The sequence below is a fragment of the Protopterus annectens genome, chromosome 8.part1 (genome assembly GCF_019279795.1).
Source record: "Protopterus annectens isolate FY-2018-M chromosome 8.part1, PAN1.0, whole genome shotgun sequence".
Taxonomy (NCBI): domain Eukaryota; kingdom Metazoa; phylum Chordata; order Ceratodontiformes; family Protopteridae; genus Protopterus; species Protopterus annectens.
In genome coordinates, this window is record NC_056742.1 from 355932360 (window position 1) to 355957173 (window position 24814).

A 24814-nucleotide genomic window follows, 5' to 3' on the forward strand; every position below is an offset into this window, starting at 1 on the left:
CTAGAGCTGTGTTCCACAGATCCATGGCTAGTCTGCAAAGGAAGTAGGAATGAGATCCCCCTTGCTTGTTTATGTACCACATAACTGTGGTGTTGTCTGTCCATATCAGTAGTTGTCCTGGTTGTAGAAGTTTCCTGAAGGCCAACAGAGCGCTCTGAACGGCTAACATTTCCTTTAAATTGATATGCAGATGCTTTTGATCCTTTGTCCAAAGGCCCTGCAGACAGTTGCCCTGAAAATGGGCTCCCCATGCATAATCTGAGGCATCTGTGGTTAGTACCTGAGTGGCAGGAGGCAGACAGAAAGGTTTTCCTTTGTGTAGAGTACATGCCTTGGACCACCAAAGGAATTCCTTTTGAAGACAAGGCAGGACGGAGATCAGTATGTCTAAACTGTGGTAATGCTGAGACCACACTTTTTAGGTACCACTGTATTTTCCTCATATGTAGTCTTGCATATGGTACGAGAAGGATGCAGGAGGCCATGTAACCCAAAGCCTGCAGGAATCTCTTTGCAGACAGCGGAGTTAAAGTTACCAAGGTTTTGAAAGTTGAAGCCAGCTGTAACTGTTTTTCATATGTCAGAAATGCCATCTGGGTTGTTGTGTTTAGAGAAGCGCCTAGAAAAATTATCCATTGTGAGGTTGTCAAATTTGACTTTTTTATGTTTACAGTGAATCCCAGGAACTTGAGAAGATTCTGAACAAACTGTAGATGCTGGAGTAAGACATCCTTGCTGTCTGCCTGAATAAGACAGTCGTCCAGATAAGGGTAAATTTGAATTCCCTTGAGTCTGCAATAAGCTACTACTGCAGCCAGGCATTTGGAGAAGACCCTGGGCGCAGTAGACAATCCAAAGGGCAGCGCAGAGAATTGAAAGTGCCTTGATCCGGCCTTGAACCTGAGGTATGTTCTGCGGTCCTGCCTGATGGGAATGTGTAAATATGCCTCCTTTAAATCTAAAGTTACCATCCATGCATTTTTGGTCAGGATTGGAAGTAGCTGCTGTAGAGTAAGCATCTTGAATTTTGGTATCTCTAGAAAAGTGTTCAAGACTGACAGATGCAGAATGGGTCTCCATGAATTTCGCTTCCTGGGGACTAGAAAGAGCCTTGAGTAAAAACCTTGTCCCATCTCTGAAAGTGGAACTAGTTCTATGGCTTTCATAGCCAAGAGAGCTTCCACCTGGTTTAAGGCCTCTGTCCACCCGCTTGGCCTTGGTAGGGTATGAAAATGGAATTTGTAACCTCTTGAAACCACATCCAGAACCCACTTGTCTTGGGTTATATGAGTCCAATTTTGGTGAAAAAGAGAAAGTTTTCCTCCAAGAGGGGCTTCCAGGCAAGAAGTTCCTGCAGCCCAACAGAGGGAGTCATTGAGTCTGTTTCCTATGAGCTTGCGACCTGTCCTCTCCTCCCCTAGGGGTGGAAGCAGTCCATTGTCTTGGTCTACAAGAGGCTTGTGTTTGAGGCCTTCCTCGGGAGCATCTGTATCTACCCCTCTGAGGCCTGTCTGAATTGGGAAAGTACCAATTTTTAGTAGGCCAATTCCTACTAAATCTGGGTGGCTGTACTTGTAAGAAATCTTTAACTGTTTGCATGGATTTTGCCTTGTCCTCCATCTTTTTAATCACCTCTTCAGCTTTAGATCCAAACAAAACATTATGCTGAACACGAGCATCCAATAATTTAGCTTTTACTTGATCTGGCAAATTTTGTTCCTTTAACCATGCATGCCTTCTAATTACTGTGCCAGAGGCAGCAGCCCTACAAGAAGCCTCCAAGGCATCAAATCCACAGTGTAAACCATGCTTCCCAACTTGTTCAGTGGCATGCATTAAGTCATGTAATTCCTTATCATTTGCACAGGCGGAAATGGAAGTTAGCTTTTGTTTTAAAACAGACAGGAGAAATTGCTGGTATTTCAGTATATGAAACTGACAGTTTAAAGCCCTAATAGATAAAGTAGCAGAAGTGTACACTTTTTTGCCCAATCTTTCTAAAGATCTGGAATCCTTCTCAGTGGGAATGGGGTTTTTAGCAGAAGCGGCCTTAACTCCCGTAGGACCCTGAGAAATGGTTTCAGGGTCAGCAGCAGGGTTCTTGTATAAAAACTGGTGGGAATCAGGAACCCCGTAATATCTGTCAGGCTTAACAGGAGCTGGAGGAAGAGAGTCAGGGGTTAAGTTAGCCTCCGAAAAAGCATCATCCACAATATCCAAAATAGGAGGAATAGCCAGGGGTCTAATGTTGGGGAAGAAGAAGAAAATCTCTTAGTCTTTTCTTAAATTCCGAATACTCCTGTCCTTCCCAGTGGAAATGTTCCCTCATTTCATGCAAAGTTTCCCCAAAAGAGAAGTCCTCAGGGGGAGAAGCTGAAGGAATGGATTCCTCAGCATCAGAATCCTCATAAGGAGGGAAAGAATATTCTTGGTCAGAAGAAAAAACTGAAGAAACAGAAGCCTGATCAGAGGAGTCATAATAAACTTCCTGCCTTGGCCTTTTATCTGGAGGGGGATGTGAACCCCTAATCATAGTAAGTAAGTCCTCCGCCATCTTAAGTAACTGTTTCTGTGACTGAAGAGGCCTGTGTTGCAGTCTTTGATTTGGAAGGAGTCTCTGCCTTTGTCTTTGGCTTTGCCTTTATTAGAAGTTGAGTAGGCCTGAAAACCCCTTCGGAAGTCGGTACCTGCACAGCGGCTCCGGACCCATCCGAAGGAGCATTGTCCAAAGGTCCTGCAACAGAAATATTCAAAGGCCTAATTAGCTCCTCGTGGGAGTCCGTTTCGGCCATCGGTTCCAAAATGGCCGACGACAGGGGCTGCAAAAGCACCTCACTGACGACGGCTGAACCTGAAGCTGGCTCTGCTTGAACGATATCGTCTGATTTGGACCTCAGAGGCCTGTCTTTGTCCTTGCGTCGTTTGTGAACTCCGGTAGCCGGAACCGTATCAGACGACATTTTGTAATTAAAACGCCTACCGAAGTAATGAAATGAAAAAATCGTACCTTCGTTTAATTGTACGTTGATTGAATCTAGCACAAAACCAACAACTAGCTACGTTGTGGTCAGGGCCTAAGCAAGGAATGCAGTAAGAATGAAAATCCTTATGAGGTATTTGCTTCCCACATGAAATACAATTATTAACTTTCTCTGACATCGGACTGGAGCAAGAAAAGTTTCAACGGGTACTTAGCTTTGAGTAGGAGAAGAAAGTCTTCGGACTGAAGTTTGTTCAGAAAAAATTGTCAGGAGTCAGCCAACCGGCACTTGCGAACTGCTATCACCGCACGGCAAGAAAGACTGGAGAACATGGCGTCGGCTGTCAGCTTTATACTCCTGGCGCTCTGACGTCAGGGAGCATGGCTGAACAGCCGACGCCGGACCCAGACTTTGGGATTCTGGCCGACCGAGGACTGCCTGCCGGCAGGGGAGAACCCTACAGTCATGACTGCAACAGTGAAACACAATGAACATCTGCTAATTTTCCCTCCTCAGCGCTGACCAATCAGCAATCAGAGTGGAAGTGTGGGGGAAACTAGAGCTTTTGTTAGCTGTCCAGTTGTGGTGTCTTGGACAAGACACAGTTAGTATAGCCTATAAAACTACTGTAGCAATGGGAATAATGAGCATTTAAAGAAATGTCCTGCGGCTACCTTTTTCTGATGTACCAATGTTTAGGTCATATTTAGCTTTGTAAGATTTAACCTTACTCCTCAGTCCTTTATCTTCATATTTATTTTTGTTGGATTTGATCTTTCTACTCAGTCCTTTATCTTTACATTTAGCTTTATCGAATTTTACCTTACTCCTCAGTTCTTTGTTAACCCTTTTGAGACTGATTTTAACACATTGAAATTTTGTTCTTTTCTTTAAGGCTATCAGCTTTTCTTTGTTGTTGTAAAGTCTGTTTATGACTGAGCTCTACCAGAGGGGTTTGCTTTTACACTTGATACTCTGTTTGTGGTGAAGATGAACATAAACCTCTGTGCAACAACTGAGATGGGAGTATAAACTTTGGGTACATGCTTCAATACTTGCTACAGGGTCACCGAGGAGTGGGGACTGTGAAACCATCTCAGGTCAGCAGCTAGCACAAATAATTGCCTTTAGAGAAGTCTCTAAAGTTAGCTAGCTGGGGTTGGACAGTGACCTCTACTGGAATAATACGGTGAATGTTACAGTGTGGTGATCTGATTTGACAAATGAAGGATTGACAATGGGCAGGGGGCATACAAAGGCAGAGCTGGTGAGGACAAAACTGAGGATGTTGATGCCTTTAGTGGGGAAGGGTACTATTCTATCAAGGGAGCTTCCATTAATAAAGTCAAGGCAGCACTGCACATATTTGCTTACTGGCAATTAGGTGTACTATTAATGGAAGGTAGTTAAATGCCCCCAGAATAATAGTGTTTGGGTCAGTGGAAAGGGACTCTGTTAATATACGCTTCATGATTTGTGGGCGTTGTGAATGGGGGCTCTGTAGTGCTGGCCAGGATGCAATGGTTTACAGACACTAGGATACAGAGGAATACAAGGTCATTATCTTGCTCCACTAATCTAGACGACATAGTGCTATATAAAGACAGACATGCCACTACCTGCATTACTGCTGTCTCTATGTATAATCCTAAATGAGCAGCAGGTAGGAAAACCTGGTTTGGAGGGAGTACTAGCAATGTAATGGAAGCAGGTTTTGATGGTAACCCAAACAGACACTTTCGTACAGTCAAGAAGGCCTCAAGGGAGGGCATTTTCTTACTTAGGCTCCTAGCTTTGAGTAACTCTACATTAATATTTGCTAAATTCAGATTTGGACTTGCTAGACTGGTAGCCTGAATAAACTGAAATTGACTAAAAAAGTACTACGGTGTGTAGAGAATATCTTAACCAGTATGTAAATATCATGGGGAGATGGGTGCAGACCATCCCTGCTGAAACAAGTAGTATTGTTTTCCATCTCACTCCAGGTCAACCCACACACTGGGCCCCTTAGAATGACATCAATGACTAAGCCAATCATCCTTTGTTTACACCGTGGCATCATTCTTACAGATGGTAGGATACCGCTAAGGACTAATTTCCTTCCAGTCTTGGACAGCTTCATTATGTCCCTTTTCATATAATCTCGGGTGTGAGTCACTCACGCCTGTATAGATAATGATCATGTCATATTCATTTCTGGGGTGAAGGAACATTAATTCTCTAATAATATAGTGAATCTGAGCATCAGAGAGTCAGCTGTTACCCAGACTTTGGTCAGCCTTGTGAGCAGTGCATTAGTATGCTACACTGTGGAATCAGATATAAGTACATTAAAATTGTGAATGGACAAGTCTTGTAGCTTGTAGGGCCTGGCCAAACCTAATAATAATGATAATGTTCATTAATAGCGGAAGAATCTATATGTAGTATAGAAATGATGTTAGTATGCTGCTGAGGTTGGGCTGTGGTGCAAGCATTTACACTGCCATGCCTAGGAAGTTTTACTGCTTTTGGAAGAAATTTTTAGCACTTCAGTTTAGGATGTTTTTGTTTCACAGTTATGTGGGTGTAGTATTACAATGGGTAGTGAGAAACAGATTATATGGGTGATCTCTTTCCAGCTGTGATACTTGCACATCTCGAATGTGGACTCTGTCTGGTACTGTGCTGCAAACTCTGGAAACTCAGACTCTATGGGACTGTTTTCCCAAGTCAAATCCTGTAGCAAGAGTTCAAGGCAAGTCTGTCCTGTCACAGCTCAGCATAAAAGCATCCCCCCACTTTAGATTACTTATCTATCATTTATTCACTTCTGAAAAGTTTATTTATTTTGTTTACATTTGTTGACCGGGAATGTCCGACTGGACGCAGGTCCATTTTCAGCAGAGTCCCTGGGAGAATAGCTCCACAAATTAAAATATTACAGACATAGTTACAGATGAAGAATCCTAGCAATTAAAATATTACATAGTTACAGATGAAGAACATAGTACATTCAGTAGATAAGTAGCATCTGTTCCATCCACGAAGTCACAGCAGATATTAACAATTATTCCAATAAGAAGTTACTGCCGTATAATAAGTAGATAGGCATGGCAGTATCAGAGCTTGCTGTAATCAAAGGTAGTTTGTGGCGTGAAAGAGAGCTAGAGGGTAGATGGAGTGGGAGAAGTTAGAGGGGAGAGTTACAAGGGCATAGCCAGCATGTTTTAGGTGCGCTTTAAGTAAAGCTATGAAGTGGGTGCATGATGGCACAGAGGTTATTGTGGGGGGGGGGGTTCCATAATTTGGCTATAGCGTTGGAGAATAGTGCTTCTCCAGCAGTGTTATTGGCTCTAATAACCTGTAATTGATTTTTGTTGCTGGATCGTAGTGGTTTGGTGGTGAGACAGGGTTGGAGTAGATACTGGAGGGATGAGACCTTTAGAGGATGGTTTACTAGTTTGTGGGCGAGTGCGAGTTGATACCATTGAAGGAGGTGAGGGAGTTCTAGCCAGCCTAGTTCAGTAAGTGAGAGACAGTGGTGACTGCGGTAGGATACCCCGGTGGCGAATTTGGCAATTTTGTTGTAGCAGGTCTCGAGTTTATTTAGATCGCATTGCCTTAGGTTGGTATACATTGGAGAGGCATAAAGTAGGGTGGAGATAAGATGTGACTTTGCAACTGAAATCCTAGCAGCTTTGGTGAGGAGTTGCTTATTTCTGTATAAGGCTCCTATTTTTTGTGGATGTTTTTATGGTCATGGATATGTGAATGTCAAATTTGAGATTGTTGTCTATTTCAACTCCTAGCAAGTTGGTGTCATCTGTTGGGTGGATAGTGGTGTTGTCTTTTGCTGTGATGTTAAAGTGAGAGTTGTTTTGTGTATGTTTGGTGGGTTCAAAAATGAGGAGTTTAGTTTTATTTGGGTTGAGTATTGACTGGGCATCGGATAGCCAAGTTTCAACAGAAGAAAAGGCATCCTGTGTGACCTTTTGCAGTTCGGGTAGGGACTGGGCTGAGCTGATGATGGATGAGTCATCTGCATATTGTATGTGTGTGCCATGTTTGGTGGCAGAGGCTAGATTATTGGTATAGATAGAGAGGAGTAGGGGTCCAAAGATGGATCCTTGGGGAACACCAATAGAGACAGGTAGTTGGGGAGATGTGAAATTCTGCCATACAACAGATTGCTGGCGGTCAGATAGGTAACTCTGAAACCAGTTGGTGACGGATTGAGAGAAGGATAGGTTATTGAGTACAGAGATGAGTTGTTTGTGTGGGACCATGTCAAATGCTTTAGATAGGTCTAGGAAAGTAGCAGAAGAGAGATGGACATTGTTTTTATGGTGAAGGATAGTGTTAGTAAAAGACAGTAAGGCAGTGGTGGTGCTATGGTTTGGTGGGAAACCATGTTGAGTATTACAAAGGAGGTTGTTGGTAAGGAGGTAGTCTGAGATTTGAGAGTGAATGCATCTCTCTAGTATTTTGGAAAGTGGAGATAGCATCGCTATGGAGCGGTAGTTGGTTAGTTCTGTGGTGGGGCCGCCTTTGTGAAGGGGAATTATGTGTGATATTTTCCATAGTGTAGGGACGCTGCATTCTGACAGAGATCGGTTAATCAAGATGGATACTGGGTAGGCTACGGCGTCAGCTGCAATTTGTAGGAATTCACTTGGGAGGTTGTCTACTGCTAATTTTGTGGGTTTAAGTTTAGTTAAGAGTTTTCTTATGTTGGAGGTAGGAATGGGAGAAAATGAGAAGAGTGTGGGGAGATTACTGGGTGAAGGTGTGATGTGTAGGGGAGGGGGGTTGTGTTGTCTAGCTAGTGATAGTACGGTTTGTGTGAAGTGTGTGTTGAATGAGGTAGCAATATTTTCTGAGGAGTGAGGAATGTTAGATGGAGGGATTCTGATTTTACCTGGGTGGAGGATGGAGTTTATGGAGGTCCAGAATTGTTTGGGGTTGTGTTGGGAGGAGCTGAGGGCAGACTGGTAGTATTGGATTTTGTCATGCTTTATTAGCTTTTTGACTCTATTGCGTAGTTCTAGGAATTCCTGTCTAGCTGAGGAAGTTTTGGTTTTGCGCCAGTGTTCCCAGGCTTTATCTCTGTTTTTCATTTCTGACCTAGTGGTTTTCTGTAGCCATGGGGAGGGTTGGGCTTTGGTTCTAGTAAGTCTTATGGGGGCGTGGTTATTTAGAATGCTTACGGAGGTAGTATTGAAAAATTGGACTGCGTCATTTAGGCTGAGGTAATTTAGAGGGTGCCAGTTACATTCTTTGTGGGATGAGATGAATGTGCTTGGGTTAAAGTGTAGTTTTTTACTTATTTGATGGTAGATGACAGGTTTAACTTGGTATAGGTGTTTTTTGAGTAGGAATGTCAGGGAATGATCACCAAGGATATCTGATAGGCAGCCTGCTATATAGGACTGGGGAATCTTGCTGGCTAGTATCCAATCCAGGGTAGTGTGCTTGTTAGAGTTTTTATTTCTGGTTGGTGGCTGAAGTTAAAAGAGAATATTCTAAAAAGTTTCATCAAAAGGTCCAATGCCCTATAAAGGACATATTTGCTTTTATAAGTAATGTCTTCTTCAGGCTCATTAGTACAGTAAGGAATTTTAACCTTCATGTCCTTCCTTGAAATAACTGGGAATTAAGAAATCTGCAGTACCACTTCTGCTAACAAGTAAGCATTGGAATGTTTCACAGACTATTAATGGTGTAAATATATCACAGCAACTTGACAGAAGAAAAGAAAAAAGATGTTCCATCAACTGTTTCTGACAGTTATCCCTTCAAGAGAAAGTCTATTCTCCGACAGTCCATAATACATCATAGTCACATAAGAGCAGCACTTCCGAGGCCAAAACTGAGGATTTACCAGTTTATGTAGTACTGTAACATAACGCATCATTGTGCTTCATATAAATATTAATTCAAACACTAACTCTATGGAGAAGAGTTTCCTTTAGCCATTAATGTGTGCACTTTACTGACCTCACAACATAAAATTGTAAGGGGTGACTAACACCAAGAACTACAAAAAATATATAAATTTCTGATCTAGGTCACGCAGGCTGAATAAATTCCTTTCTGAAGCAATGTGAGATTTGAACTGGCAAAAAAAATGTTAGGATCTTAATAATTTGTGGCAGTGAAAAATGAAAATGAAAAAAATAAGAAACACCAAAGGGTTTCTGCTCACTAAAAACATCTTATTATACAGGGAGAAAAATAACTTTAGACAAACTTTACTGCAGGGGTAGAGCTTTCCTTTAAGTATTAGGATCTGTAAACCTCATATTCTTTGAATTAATTTTGTAATTTCATGTTCTAGTCATTAATTCCATCCTCAAATTCACAAGGGTCAAAAATAAAAAAAAAAAAAGACTAAATGTTTATACAATTTCATTAAGTTACATGGTTAGAAAACACTGAGAGATTTTGCCTTTACCACAAATGATTCAAGCGAAGAGACCAGCTGACGTAGGCATGGCTCAAGACAACTTTGATTCCGCTTAACTTTCTGTACTGATGTGTCCTTCAAGATCTAGGGAAAAGAACAAGAAAATCAAGGAATTTAAGTTAGCATTACTACTTTGGAAAGCCAAAGAGCTGGCTGGTATCACACCCTTTTGAGAAACTAGTTTTCAGCAGCATTACATCTGAAGCACTGTAATTATGAACATTAAAACTAACTCAAGTTTAAAGACCAGCTGATTTTATTAACACTGCGACAGACTCCAAAAAGTAACCAGCTGCCTGTACGGTTCTAGGAGCTAAATTCAGTGCATTCAATATATTTGTTAAAATTCATCCAAGTATACCACTGAGAATAGTTCCACACTGAGTTTTAACGGCTTACATTTTTCTGTAGGTCTACCTAAAAAAGTACAGTTTTGTACCTACCATAAATGTAGATGTTCGAGGATCCCCATTGCTGCAGTCCTTACTATTGGGTATAGTCCGCATCCAGTCGGCCCGAATACCAGAGTATAAGGCTGACGTCGGTCAGGGCGCATTAGACTGACGTCAGTACGTCAGGGTACTAATGCGCATGACCGACGTCATATCCTCAGTCTTTTCTTGCCCCAGATGTCAGAAGACCCTAAAAAGACAAGGCCCAAAATACCTGCACCAAAAATATGTACAATATATACAAGAATATATACAACAAATATAAGCATGTAACCTCACCTACACAACCACCCCTAAACACAGAGGGGAAGGAGGGAGGGTAAATTGGACTGCAGCAATGGGGATCCTCGAACATCTACATTTATGGTAGGTACAAAACTGTACTATGTTCTTCGTTCCCCATTGCTGCAGTCCTTACTATTGGGTAGAATCCCAAAGCAGAGGTAAGGGAGGCTGGCAAATCATAGAGAAGCAGGAGCTGACAACATGCCTTGCAAAACAGCTGTGGCAAAACCAGCCCTAGACTTAGAGTAGATAGGAAGGTGATAATGCTTAGAGAAAGTATGCACTGAACTCCAAGTAGCTGCTTCCAAAATATCCTTAGTTGCCACCCCCCTTAGAAATGCTGCTGAAGTGGCAGTAGCCCTAGTGGAATGAGGCCTAATCCCAGCTGGAATCTCCTTGCCATGATGGGAATAACAAAATGCAATGCAAAAGCCAATCCACCTAGAAATAGTTTGTTTTGACACAGGCTTGCCCTGCGAACTCAAAGCAAAAGAAACAAACAACTGCTGAGACTGCCTGAAATCCTTAGTCCTGCTTAAATAATAACGCAATTGCCTGTGTACATCTAAAGTGTGCAAAATCTTTTCCCCTTTATTTTGGGGGTCTGCATAAAAAGTAGGCAAATGAATAGCTTGGTTTAAAGCCACACTAGAAACCACCTTAGGCATAAAGGAAGGATTAGTACGTAATGATACCCTATCCTTATGGAAAATCAAAAATGGCTCTACTGCCATAAGGGCCTGCAACTCAGACACCCTTCTTGCAGAAGTAATAGCCAGCAGAAAAGCAGTCTTCCATGACAAATATTTCAATTCAGCAATAGCCGCAGGCTCAAAAGGTTGTAGAGTAAGTTTTTCCAACACAAAATTGAGATCCCAAGCAGGAGTAGGAGCTCTACGTGGGTCTTATATTCTTTGCCCCTCTAAGAAACTGCTTGAACAAAGGATGCGAAAACAATGGTGGGTCACAATCATAATGAGCTGAAATTGCTGCAGCATGAATCTTAATGGAAGAGAAGGACAAACCTTTGTCCAATAACTCAGTAAGGTATTGAAGAGCCACACTCAAATTAGGCTCAGAAACCTGCAAATTCTTTGCTGTACTCCAAAATAAAAATCTCTTCCATTTTTCTGCGTACACTTTCCTTGTACTAGGTCTTCTAGCTTCCATAATCACATTTAAAACTTGTTGAGGAAGTTGAGACCTGCTGTGTTTCAACACAGAATATGCCAGGCTGTTAGATGAAGAGAGTGAAGCTTGACATGGAGCAGATGACCATCCTTCTGAGATAACAGATGAGGAATCAGAGGTAAAGGCCATGGAGGCTTCCTTACCAGACTCCGTAGTAGTGGGTACCAGTGTTGCCGAGGCCAATCTGGAGCTATCAAAATCATCCTTGGCCTGTCTTGTCTGACCTTTAATAGTACCTTTGGAAGAAGAGGCAGAGGAGGAAAGGCATACACATGAAGGTTTTTCCAACTGAAAGACAGAGCATCCACTTTCCAAGCTGTGTGATGAAACCCCTTTGTGCAATACTGTGGCAGCTGGTGGTTTAGTGGAGAAGCGAACAGATCTATGTCTGGAGTTCCCCATGACACTGTCAATTTTGAAATACATGAAGATCCAGTTTCCACTCGTGGGGATCCATGATTTGTCTGCTTAACACATCTGCTAAGGAGTTCTGTGCTCGGCAGAAACCTTGCCTGAAGAGTTAGTTGCAAGCTTAGCGCAGTCTCCCATAAAATCATTGCTTGCCTGCATAGAGGATAAGAATGTGTTCCCCTTGCTTGTTGATGTACCACATGACAGTTGTGTTGTCTGTTAGAATCAACACCTGCCCTGGAAGAAGTAACTCCTTGAAAGCCATTAATGCAAACTGGACTGCTAACATCTCCTTCATGTTGATATGTAGATGCTGTAGTCTGGCAGGCCACTTGTCTTGTATCCACTTTCCATTTAGATGAGCTCCCCAAGCAATGTCCGAGGCATCTGTCGTTAAAATCTGACTCGCCTCTGGCCGGGTCACAGAGAGTCCCTTGTTTAGGTGACATTCCTGAGCCCACCACAAAAATTCTTTTTGAAGGCAAGGTATTATTTGAATGACAGTGTCCAAATCCTGGCAGTGCTGTGTCCATACATTTTTGAGATACCATTGTAGCTTCCTCATATGCAGTTTGGCATTGGGAAGCACCAGAATACAAGATGCCATGAACCCTAATGCTTGAAGGACTGTCCTTGCAGTCAGCACGGACTGATGAGATAGTTGATGGAAGTAAAGTGATAGACTCTTTTGCTTGTCCGGGGTTAAAAAGGCCATCTGGGCTGCTGTATTCAGTCTCACACCCAGAAAGCACATGTCTTGAGAGGGTACTAGACTGGACTTTATTTCGTTCACAGAATACCCTAGGCATCTTAGCACTGCTATGACATATTCCAGATGCTGTAGAAGGTCTTCCTTTTCTTGAGCCAGAATCAGGCAGTCGTCCAAGTAAGGATAGATTTGAATTCCTTGAAGCCTGAAGTAAGCTATCACTGGAGCCAGAACCTTTGTGAATACTCTGGGCAGTAGATAAGCCAAAGGGCAATGCAGAGAACTGATAATGAGAATTTCCAGCTCGAAACCGCAGATACTTCCTGCAACTTAGCCTTATAGGCACATGAAGGTAAGCTTCCTTGAGATCTAAAGTTACCATCCAGTGATCTTTGCCCAGCAGAGGTAAAAGCTGTTGTAACGTCAACATCTTGAACTTGGGAATGTCCAGAAAAGTGTTGAGGAGAGATAAATCCAAAATTGGTCTCCACGTGTTCCCCTTCTTTGGTACTAGGAACAGGCGAGAATAAAATCCTAGGCCCCTTTCTGATACAGGGACTGGCTGAATGGCCCCCATCTGGAGTAACTGAGAAACTTGCTTGTGAGCCTCTTTTCTTTGTGGAGGAGGAACGTCTGGCATGCCTCTGAAAGGGGGCATTGTATGGAAATAAAATCTGTAACCGTGGTGAATGATATCCAACACCCATTTGTCTTGAGTAATTAAATCCCAATTTTCTTTGAAAAGAGTCAGTCTTCCTCCCAAAGGAGCTGCCAGGCGAGAATCTACTGGCAGCTGAAAAGACAGGTCATTGGGTCTGTTTCCGAAAGGACTGACCCCTGCCCTCACCAGAAGTCTGAGCAGGTGAACTCCCTGTTCTAGGCCTAAAAGAGCCCTGAGCCCTGCCCCTACCACGTCTAGACCTACCCCTAGACTGGGAATCATAAGCAGGATATGTCCACCCCTTAGCAGGCCAATTTCTACTAAACTTCGGTGGCTGCACCTGCAAAAAATCCTTAACAGTTTGCATAGACTTAGCTTTGTCCTCCATTTTCTTTAAAACTGCTTCCACAGGCGATCCAAACAACACATCAGACTGTAAAGGAGCATCCAAAATCCTTGTCTTAACATGCTCAGCTAAATTCTGATCCTTCAACCAGGCATGCCTGCGAAGAACAGAACTAGTAGCAGCCACCCTCGAGGAGGCCTGTACAGCATCAAAACCACATTGCAAAGAATGCTTACCCACTTGTTCAGACACATGAACCAAATCCAGCAATTCTTTACACTCAATACCTTCCGCCAAAGCATCCACCTTAGATTTTAATTGTGAAAGGAGATAATTCTGATATTTTAGCATGTGAAACTGACAATTCAATGCTCTCATGGCTAGAGTGGAAGAAGTATACACTTTCTTTCCCCACCTATCCAAAGCCCTTGCCTCTTTATCAGTGGGAACAGGATTTTTAATCACAGAAGCTTTAACACCTTTAGGCCCTTGAGAAATAGTTTCTGGGTCCGCCCTAGGACTCTTAAACAAATACTTATGAGCTTCGGGCACCCTATAATACCTATCAGGCTTAACAGGAGCAGGAGGCAAAGAGTCTGGGTTTAGGGAAGCCTCTGCAAAAACATCTTCCACCACATTCAACACAGGAGGAATAGCTAAGGGCCTATGCTGGGGTAAAAACAAGAATTCCCTAAGCCTTTTCCTGGAATCAGAGTAATCCTGGCCTTCCCATTTAAAGTGCTCCCTCATGGAATGCAGAGTCTCTGAAAATGAGAAATCCTCAGGAGGAGAAGCTGTAGGAGTGGAATCATCCACATCAGAATCAGAATAAGTAGGATACTCCTCCAAGTCTTCCGCAGAAGACTCTGAAACCTCTGAACACTGTTCAAAACTATCAAACTCCGGTTCCACCCTAGGCCTCTTATCAGGCGGGGGCATAGAACCTCTAATCATAGTAATCAAATCTTCTGCCATTTTAAGCATATTTTTCTTAGGTACAGAACCCGAAATGCTAGGAGAAGCCCCCACTGAAGCTGAACTAGGCCTACCTCTCAAAGAAGTTTTGGCAACAGAAGGAGAGGCTCTAACTACCTTGGGAAGAGAGGGAAGAACAGTTACCTGAGAAGCCCCCTCAGCCTGGCCTACCTCCTGAGAAGGCACATCCTGAAACAGTAAAGTTTCTGCCTGAGACTCCATGGAAACTCCTGGCAAAACCTCTGGCTCCACTGAGCCTTCTAAAGAACCGACGTCCGGGACTGCCGGTTCATCAACCCTAGGCTTTGCTGTTTTGTCCTTGCGCTTCTTGGATGAAGCGGGCGCGGAGCATCCGACGGCATTTTATAATTGCAACGCTTCCCAAACACTAACCTGGCACAGTCTAACCTCCTCTTAATAGTGCGTTTGTTAAACCTAGCACAAGAGCGGCAACCAACAATGTCGTGCTCAGGCCCTAAACAAGGTATACACAAGGTATGGTAATCCCTATGAGGTATCTGTTTCCCACAAGAAATACAGTTATTCACTTTTTCTGACATCCGGTTAAATACTGAGGCAAGAAAAACCAAAATGTTCCCCAACGGGGTACTTAGCCAACTCTGTTTCGGTCTGAAACTCCGGTTTCGGAAATATTTCAGAATGCCAACCTGCACTCGCAAAATTGCTTCTGCATCGGACCATGCGGCAAAAAAGACTGAGGATATGACGTTGGTCATGCGCATTAGTACCCTGACGTACTGACGTCAGTCTAATGCGCCCTGACCGACGTCAGCCTTATACTCTGGTATTCGGGCCGACTGGATGCGGACTATACCCAATAGTAAGGACTGCAGCAATGAGGAACGAAGAACATCCCAGCTTTAATTACAAGATGCAATGAAGATGATGTAGTTCACTATAAACAGAGATAAAATGCAGTAAGAAGAAACCATTTCCTTCTAATTCTTACTAGCTGCTTTTACAAATGCTGGAGTGTAAACTAAAGACATATTACTTTCTTAAATAGAGTATTGTAAAATAGTAAAAACAGCATGCCATAATGAATAGTGGTCTGCATACAAAATACCTTGCAATAAGTACACACTGAAATATTTTTTTTTAATACAAATATAGATCACTCATTTATTTGTTTGCCATGTAAGATAACTAGACCACTGGAGCCATTTTCAGTCATATCTTTCTTATACAATGTGAACAGAACTACATTTAAAAGATTCACGCAAAGGTCTCAAAACATTACACAACTGTACAACAAAAGGACAAATATCAGCATTCTCTACATCAATTACTTTGATTAAGTAGGATACCAAGCAGCATCTTAACTTAACAATTAAGCTGAGCTGGGAACTGTTAGCACTGTAGTAAAGTCTAAATGATTCCTGCTTTATCCTTTTCAGGGTTCTGGAAGAACTGAAGCCTATCCTGACTAGCCATGGGCTTATGTCAGAGAACCAGTCTTGGATGAAATGACAGGATGTACACAAACACATGCACACAGACACACACATCCACGAACAAGTTAAAGGATGCCAGTTCACCTGTCAGCACCTCTTTGGAATGTAAAAGGAAACAGTTAGCAGTGAAAACCTATGCAAACAAAGGGGGGACATGCAGACTCTGTGCAGTCACAGAACTAAATGCTGTGAGGCATGAACCACTGCTCTATTCTACCGATACAGAAATTAATGAAGTTAAATTTAAAGTATTCACACAGTCATAATGCAGAAAACTGTTGACTCTGAATTATATAAGTATACACATTTCTGTATAAACTTTGTAAATACTGATATATACATTAAAATAAATATATACTCTACAATTTCATGAAGTGTAATAATAGGGTACGACTATAATCACAAATCCTACAACTAGGCCAGTCAAAAATAGGAAGCCTAAGAAAAAAAAACAGCAGGGAACAGCATGAAGATACTACAGTTGGGTAAGTAAAATTCACCATAACAATAGATGTTCAAAGGATCACTGCTGCTAGCTTTAGCTATATGGGTTATATCCTGCCAAGGACATAGGTGCCTGCCAGCCTCCAAAGCTTTATGGCACCTTCCACACACTCAAACTAAGTGGCAGCTCGAGCTGAGCTGAATAAATGACAAGTTTGGGCTCAAAGCCCTTAAAAGCCTTCTTGCAGGCAGAGAGAGGGAGGTTGAGCCTTATAAGGACAATGTTAGGAACAACAAAAAATGAATGTCCACACCACGGCATAAAATAAACACACCAAAAAACAAGGGAGATGGATGGAAGGAGCAGCTACTGTAGTAGTGTTCATTCGAAGATCTACTGTTATGGTAAGCTTTAATTAAACAGCTCTGCTATGATCATTATATTGACCAATGCTGCAGTAGTTTATGTAGATTACTTTAGCTAACTACATTTAGGAGGTGGAAAGAGAAGAGTCCAGGAGCCTCTCGAGAATGGTCCTAGCAAAGTTTTACCTGGACCTAGAGAAGTAAACAAGCTTAGTGTTTTGTAGAAGTATGTACAGATGAACAAGTAGCAGTTTGTAAAACACTTCTAGAATTCAACCTTTTCCAAAAAGCTATAGATGAAGACAAGGCCCCAGAAGATAAGTATAACAAAAGGTAACAGCCTTAGACAACCATTTGGAAATTATCTGTTTTGACTCAAGTTGTTCCTTTTCCTTATCTTCACAAGAAATGAACAACTGAAGATCTGAAAGATTTATTTCCATCCCAGTTTAGCTTTGTCAAAGGCAGATCATGCCTTCTAAACTTGGTTGACTTTTTCGAAACAGTCACCAAAGCCATTGATGAGGGAAAGGCAGTCCATACAGCCTACCTCGATCTGGCGAAGGCCTTCGATACAATACCCCACTCGGGTATCATTGAAAAACTCATCAGCTTAAATGTTAACCCATACATCACAAGATGGGTTGCAAACTGGCTGAGTGACAGAACCCACAGGGTCAGAGTTGCTGGCGCCATGTCAGATTCAAAGCCTGTCACAAGTGGTGTACCACAGGGCTCAGTCCTGGGCCCACTCTTGTTTGGCATCTACTTTTCAAGTACAAGCAAACACAGGAGGGTTATGGCTGACAAAGTTTGCAGATGACTGCAAACTGGGCGCCATAGTAGAAAACACATCTGACACAGATATCCTTCAGAAGGGTCTCACAGAAGCGGATAACTGGTGCCAGAGCCATGGCCTAAAGTTAAATGCTAAAAAATGCATAGTCATACCCTTCGGGAAAAACAAGGTTACCCCTAGCTACCAAATAGGTGGCAATCCACTGAGCACAGAAGAAGTTATCAGGGACCTGGGGACCCAGGTTGATAGTAGTCTGTCATTCGACACCCATGTAGCTAAAGTAGTTAGGAAGACCTTCTACATTGCCCACCTTATCATGAAGGGATTCTCATCTAGATCAAGGAGGTCATAGTCTCCCTATACTCATCACTCATCAGACCAATGATTGAGTACAATGCCCCATTCGAATGTATCTGACCCGACACTTGCAGCAGCTGGAGAGGCCACAAAGTTCCTCACCAAAAAGATAAAGGGTCTCAAACATCTGTCCTATGCTGCCCGACTGAAAGAACTCCAGCTCTATTCAGTCGCCACGCTGCTCAGAGGTGACCTTTGCCTAACATACAAGGCCATGTCAAACCCAGATTTGATGAATATGCTTCACCTCAAAAATCTAGATCCATCAGAGCCACAAGGGCGGAGACTTAAACCTCGACACGGCTATTAATAGGACGTGCTGGAGGGATAGATTCATCACCCAAAGACTCCCTATGCTGTGGAATAAAATCCCGGTATATGTGAGGCAGAGCACCTCGCTGGCCTTGTTCAAGAGAAATCTTGACCAATGGATGGGAGATCGCAGATATACTCCAGGGATTACCTCAGTGTCACTGCTCGACAGAGGCACAGCAAAATAATGGGTATAGTTCCCCATACTAAAGGGGTGGCGTAAGCCACAAAACTATGGGCTAGGCTTGTAAATGCCCTCGGGCAGATAGCCTAGTATGAACCTATGAACCTATGAACCTAAGACAGTACTGGAGTTGTCTGTGGATATCCAAGCAATGGAGTATACGTTCTCCCTCGTTTTTAAGTTTAGGAAAGAAAACGGGATGATGGATAGTTTGCCTTAAAGTAAAAATGGACACCACTTTAGGCATAATAAAAGGATTAGTTCTCAAACAAACCCTGATCTTATGGAAAATGACATTGGGTTGACTCATCATAAGAGCTTGCAACTCAGACGCCCTTTTTGCAGAGGTCAAACCAAACAGTAAACCTGTTTTCCATGTTAAGAATCTCAAGTCAGCCAGATTATCTGGTTCAAATGGGGCAACTGTTACTTTCTCTAACACAAAAGTAAGATCCCAAGGAGAGGCCTCCAGCTGTCTTGGAGATCTTTTATATAAAACCCTATTTCAAGAACATTTTGATGTGAAACAGCATTGAAAGAGAAGGATCCATGGGCAGACAAGCTGTAATGGCCGATAAATAAACCTTGACAGATGAATAAGAAAGGTCCTAGGATAGTAACTCACAAAAATATTAATAATATTTATAATAATTAATACATTAACAATATTTATATTATGGGCAGTGCAGTGGTGCAGCAGTTAAGCATCATCTTCTCACAGCAAGAGGCTCTCTGGTTTGATTCTCGGCTGGGGTGCCTTCTGTGCGGAGTTTGCATGTCCTCCCTGTGTTCGTCTGGGTTTCCTCTGGGTGCTCTGGTTTCCTCCCAAATTCTAAAGATAGGTGTCTGGAGCATTTCTCCCTGGGCCTCTGCTGAAAATAGGCTCCATCCTACTTGGACTTTCCCAGTAAACAAACGTTAAATAAATAAATATTGTATAACCAGAGAACAAATGTTAAATAAATATTGTATAACCAGAGAGCAATCAACCTTGAATGGTTGCTGGTTATGTTACTGGCACAAATGTAAAACCTTTTCCATTTGCCAATATATAACTTTCTACTAGCAGCCTTTCTTGCCTCCATTAGTGCCTGCTACACATCCTCAGTAAACAGGTGCCTAAAAGGAATTAAGACCCTATCATCCAGGCAGTCAATTCAAGTTGATTGATGTTGGGGTGTAACAAACACCCTTGTTCTTGTGCGAGTAGATCCAGTCTGTGAAAAAGCTTGTGGTAATTGCCCCTGGCCATTTCCAAAAGAAGGGAGAACCACGTTTGCCTGGGCCAGAGGGGAGTCTCCACAATCTTAGGGGATTCCTTCTGAATCTTTAGAAGTACCCTGGATACTAGTGGAAAAGATGGAAAAGCCTACATGAACATTCTTGTGGTCACCTCTTGTCTTTCAGGCCCTCTTGCATGGTGTCCTGGAACAGAAACTTGCCAGTTGATTGTTCAGACAGGAGGCAAGCAGGTCTACTTGAGGAACTCCCCACAAATGGATCAAATCTTGAAAAAAAACCCTGATCTAGTTTCCATTTGTGAAGGTCTACCCTGGTCCTGTTCACCTTGTCTGTCACATGGTTTTGCTCCAAGAGAATGTAGGATGCCTAAAGAGTGAGACTGTGCTGTGAAGCTTTATCCCAAGTCAACATGGTTAGTGTGCAAAGGGGCTATGACCTAGTTCCCCCTTGCTTGTTGTAAATGTAGTACTGTCTGTAATCACTGGAATAGGTCCCAGGGACCATTCATGGCCTCAAGCTAAATGCCAAAAAAAGCATAGTCATCCCCTTTGGAAAAAACAAAGTACCCACAAACTACCACATAGGTGGTAGCCCCCTAAATACGGAAGATGTAATAAGGGATATGGGGACCCAAGTAGATAGTAATTTCTCCTTTGATAATCACTTTGCCAAAGTGGTTAGAAAATCTTTCTATGTGGCCCACCTAATCACAAAAGGGTTTGCATCCAGATCAAAAGAGGCCATTGTGCCCCTCTATGCATCACTCATCAGACCCATCATCGAGTACAATGCCCCATTTGGGATGTACCTTACAGGACACCGGCAACAGCTGAAAAGACCACAGAAGTACCTCACCAAGAGGATCACTGGCCTCAAACAGATCCTTATGCAGCTCGACTGAAGAAACTCCAGCTGTACTCTGTTGCATACCGCCTACTCAGAGGTGATCTATGCCAGACATATAAGGCCATGTCCAGCGCAGAACTCATGGACATGCTCCACCTAAAGAAAACCATATTCCCTCAAGCAACACTCTCTAGGGATCTAAACCTCACCACAACAATAAATAGGACGTGTTGGAGGGACAGATTCCTGTCCCAGAGACTTCCCATGCTCTGGAACAAGATTCCAGTTTACATTAGGCAGAGCTCCTCGCTAACACTCTTCAAGAGAAACCTTGACGAGTGGATGAGTAATACAAAGTTTACCCCGGGGATCACTTCAATAGCTCTGCTGGACAGAGGCACAGGGAACTAATCTAAGGGGGCAGCGAAAGCCAACACAATTCCGGCTAAGCTTATAAATGCCTTCAGGCAGACAGCCTAGTATCTACCTATGAAGCTAAGAGTTGAGATCAGTGTAAGCATCTCCTTCATATTTATGTCCTTTCATCTGTCCTTGGTGTCTCACATTTGCTGCACTTTTATCCCTCCTGAAACTGCTCCCCAAGTTAAGTCCAAAGCATCAGTGGTGACTAACTGCTTTGGAGTAGGGAGGAAGAAGGATAGACCTGGATTTAAGGATATCTGCTGTCTCCAGAAAAAGACTTCTCTTCTTACCAACCCCAGCACTGGGATTTGAAAAGATAAAGGGTGATGATGCTGGGACCAAAAAGACTTCCAATACTACTGTATCTTTCTCATGTGGAGTCTTGCCAGGGAAAACATGAGAATCACAGATGCTATGAGACCCAAAATCCTGAGGTACTCCCTTGAAGTGACCAAACTCTGAGTGGAAAACCTTAGAAATAGATGTAGATAAAGATCTATTTTTCCTGTGGAAGAAAATCTCTTTGAACTCATGTGTCTAGTCCACATTCCAGGAACATAATCCTGGGTAAAGGAGTCAAAAAAGACTTTTGAATGCTCTCTTGGAATCCCAGCTTGTGTAAGAGATCTCTCACCTAAGTGAGACACTTTGAAACACTCAATGTGGATACCCTGCAGCTTGCAATGAGCTGCAACTGGAGCTAGACATTCTGTGAACACTCTTGGTGCAGTGGACAGTCAAAAGAGTAAGGCAGAGGATGGATAATGTGATCAGAACACACAAAACTTTAAGAAATGTCTGAAGTCTGGATGAACAGGGATGTGATATTTCAAGTCTAGCACAGCCAAGAAACATGAAAGAAAGAACAGGTAAGCAAGTTGTGAGGTGGCATAATTTTGATCTTGGACACTACCACAAACAGGTTTAGGAAAGAAACATCCAGAGCTGGTCTCTAGGAATTTTCTTTCTTTGGCACAAGGAACATCCTTGAATAAAACAAAAAAAAACATTCCCCACCTGGAAAGGAGAACTGGTTCTATCATGCTTTGGGACAGCATGTGTTGAAGAACTGGTGGAAACAAGAGAGTCTGATCTGAAGGATGAGGAATGACATCCTGGAAAGAAAGGATTTCTTCCACAGCCATCTGTAACCTTGATGAATGATTTTCAGAACCCATTAGTGTGAAACCATCTGCTGCCATACATCGAACTGGAGACTCAGACTTTCTAGAAGAAAAAGGGGTCAAGGTGGGAGGGGTTCACAAGATCTCTTGACTAGTCACATTCAGATTTGTTGGACTGCCCTTGTTTTGTGAGGCTTGAGACTTCATTTTGGAACCCCCTTGCCATTCCTTCTTAAATGTCTGTTTATCTGTATTTTGTTAAGAGTGTTTATTCTGTTTTTTGACCAAAATTAGATGAAGTGTTAGAAAATCCCTCGGAAAAATTTAGAAAAGAAGAGCTGAAAAATGGATTGGCTTCCCCTTTTCATCACACTTTTTGATCAACTCTGCAGCATAGGGACCACATGTTAAATCTCTATCCAAGTGAGACTTTAAAATCTAATTTTTAACACCTGGGAGGTTCTGAGAATGCAATTATGCAAACCTCCTGAAAACAGTGCCAGTGCCCTCGAAGTAGTATCAACAGAGTCATACATACACTGTAAACAATGAGTAGTGACCTGTGCAACAGAAAAAACCAAGTTATTTTAAGCAGATTTTTCCTTACAAGAAGAAACTGCAGATAAAACATTCCTCATACTTTCATAACTTGTTAGAACAAACTTTAATACATGAGCCTGACACATGAAAATTCTGAAATTCAAAGTTACAGAAGTACACGCCTTATCCCATACTTATAAATAATTGTCCCATCCTTATCAAAAAGAGTAGGACTGGAATTAACTAAGTGCTTATCAGTGGTGGGATCAACCAAAGCTATAGCTGCTAGGTCAGGTTTGGGGATAGTGTATAAAAATTTAAAAGACCAAGAAACTGTATACATCCTATATGCCTTTTTAGAGGCAGCTGGCTGACTAGAAGGAAAATTGGAGGCAGTAACACACACACATCCTCTAAAGCAGACATAACAGGAGGAATGGGTGTAGATTCTAGAAAATCCTTCTGTAACAACTCATGTTATTTTCTTAGGGACTGAGAAACATCACTGTTCTTCTACTGAAAACACTGGTGCAGCATTCCAGCAATAGTTCCACTGGGAGAATTGGAAACTATGCTCTCCTCTGAGTCTGAATCAGAAATCTGAGGGTAAAACTGTATCTGTCCCTGCATCTTCCTGTTCAGATTCAGAATATTGAATTCCTCCAGGAAAAGAGGAATCCCTGTTTACTTTACCAGAAACTCCTTTACAAAAAGGATCAATGGCCTGAATTAAGCAGTAAGCCAGACTCAGAAAATTATTCCTATCCAAAGGAAATTGAGGAGGAATAGTTACATGCTTGGTTTTCGGTTTCTTTTTGACAGGAAAAATGTGACCAACTGTGTTTATTTAATGGTGGCAGCAGCAGCTTCCCCATGGAGAGGCACAGCAGAGGATATTGATTCAGGGTAAAAGATGAGTAGAGTCTTAGTTACAACAAATGGCCATAGCAGAGTCACTCACCTACAGCTGGGGCAAATTGCTACCCTGCTGTGGTGGCAAAGTCTGCTTGCTTATTTTTTTTTTCTTTTTGTGACTGGAAGAAGGAATGACAGTGGGACTGGTAGCCTCTTTCTCGGGAAGACGAGCAGCTACTACCAATCCACAAAAGTTATTTTTTGACAGAAAAAAGCACTTTAAAACACTGTCATTCCCACAAAGTAAAATAAACATGATTTCACCAAAAAAAGTTTTCAGTTCTCTACACCACTTTTAAAATGACATAAAAATGAGCATTCTGTTTAAAAGTATGTTACATTGTCGAGGCAGTCTGTTAAAACACACTTCTAGGTTTAAAATAACTTTCCTGAAGAGAAAAGTGATAAATCAGAAACCTAAATAATAAAAAAGTAAAAAAATAAAAAGTTTCCCCCACCCCTAAAGGGAATTTATCTGTCCAGCAAGGAACTGCACAAAGCCGACCGTCAATCCTGGAAAGTCTGAGAAGAGCATACTCTTCGGCGGCAGTAAATCTTTGGAGGGCTTTGCACCCAAACTAATCTTTTAGTCAGCTCAGCTCAAGCTGCCTGCCAGTTTGGGCATATGGAAGGTACCCTGAAGCTTTGCAAGTTGACCAGCTGTTATATCCTTGACAGGATATAATCCATACAGCTAAGAATACTGCAGCAATGATCAATATGATAAACATGAACAGTCACATATGAACTTAGAATTTAAAATATTTGCAAAAGAAATCAGAAGGTAGAGCACTGTTCTTGAAAGGAAATTACTTTTAGCACCTGTCAAAATAGAAATCTACATTTAGAATCAAGAACATCTGCAACAAAATTCAGAAATTATGTTGTTCATGAAAAAAGGACTCCTCAATTGTCAAAACAGGAATCTAGGACTTGCCTTCCTCTCTTCAGGATTCCTTTGATATTATAATCATAGACAAGGTAGGCAATAAAGAGTTACACATGGGAAGCCACAGAACTTAAGCAAATAAATAACACTTGCTCATAGTTCAAAGCTTACCTTTACCCAAAATCATACTAAATCATCAAAACACATTTTACCCTAACTGTCCCACAAAACTGATCTCCTTCTGGAGAGCAATGATGACTGGCAACACCTCTTCCAGTGAAGAAGGTGTTTGTTGTTAGAGATTCATCAGGTACCAACAGATATTTCTCATACGGAGCTTGGCAAAGGAGACCATTAGGATATAGGATGATGTGTAATCTCAAGTGCCTCCAGAATGTGTGTGTCATTTCATCATGCAGATCACAGCTTTAAAAAA

General features: G+C 42.2%; 1 protein-coding gene across 1 annotated transcript in view; it reads right to left on the reverse strand.

Annotated features, from left to right (window-relative positions):
- Positions 1–24814, reverse strand: part of WDR59 (WD repeat domain 59) — a 1485413-nt gene that overhangs the window by 740693 nt on the left and 719906 nt on the right. The window contains exon 14 of the mRNA XM_044081604.1: positions 9421–9516. Within this exon, the coding sequence (XP_043937539.1) occupies positions 9421–9516 (96 nt within the window). The remainder of the gene's footprint in view (positions 1–9420; positions 9517–24814) is intronic.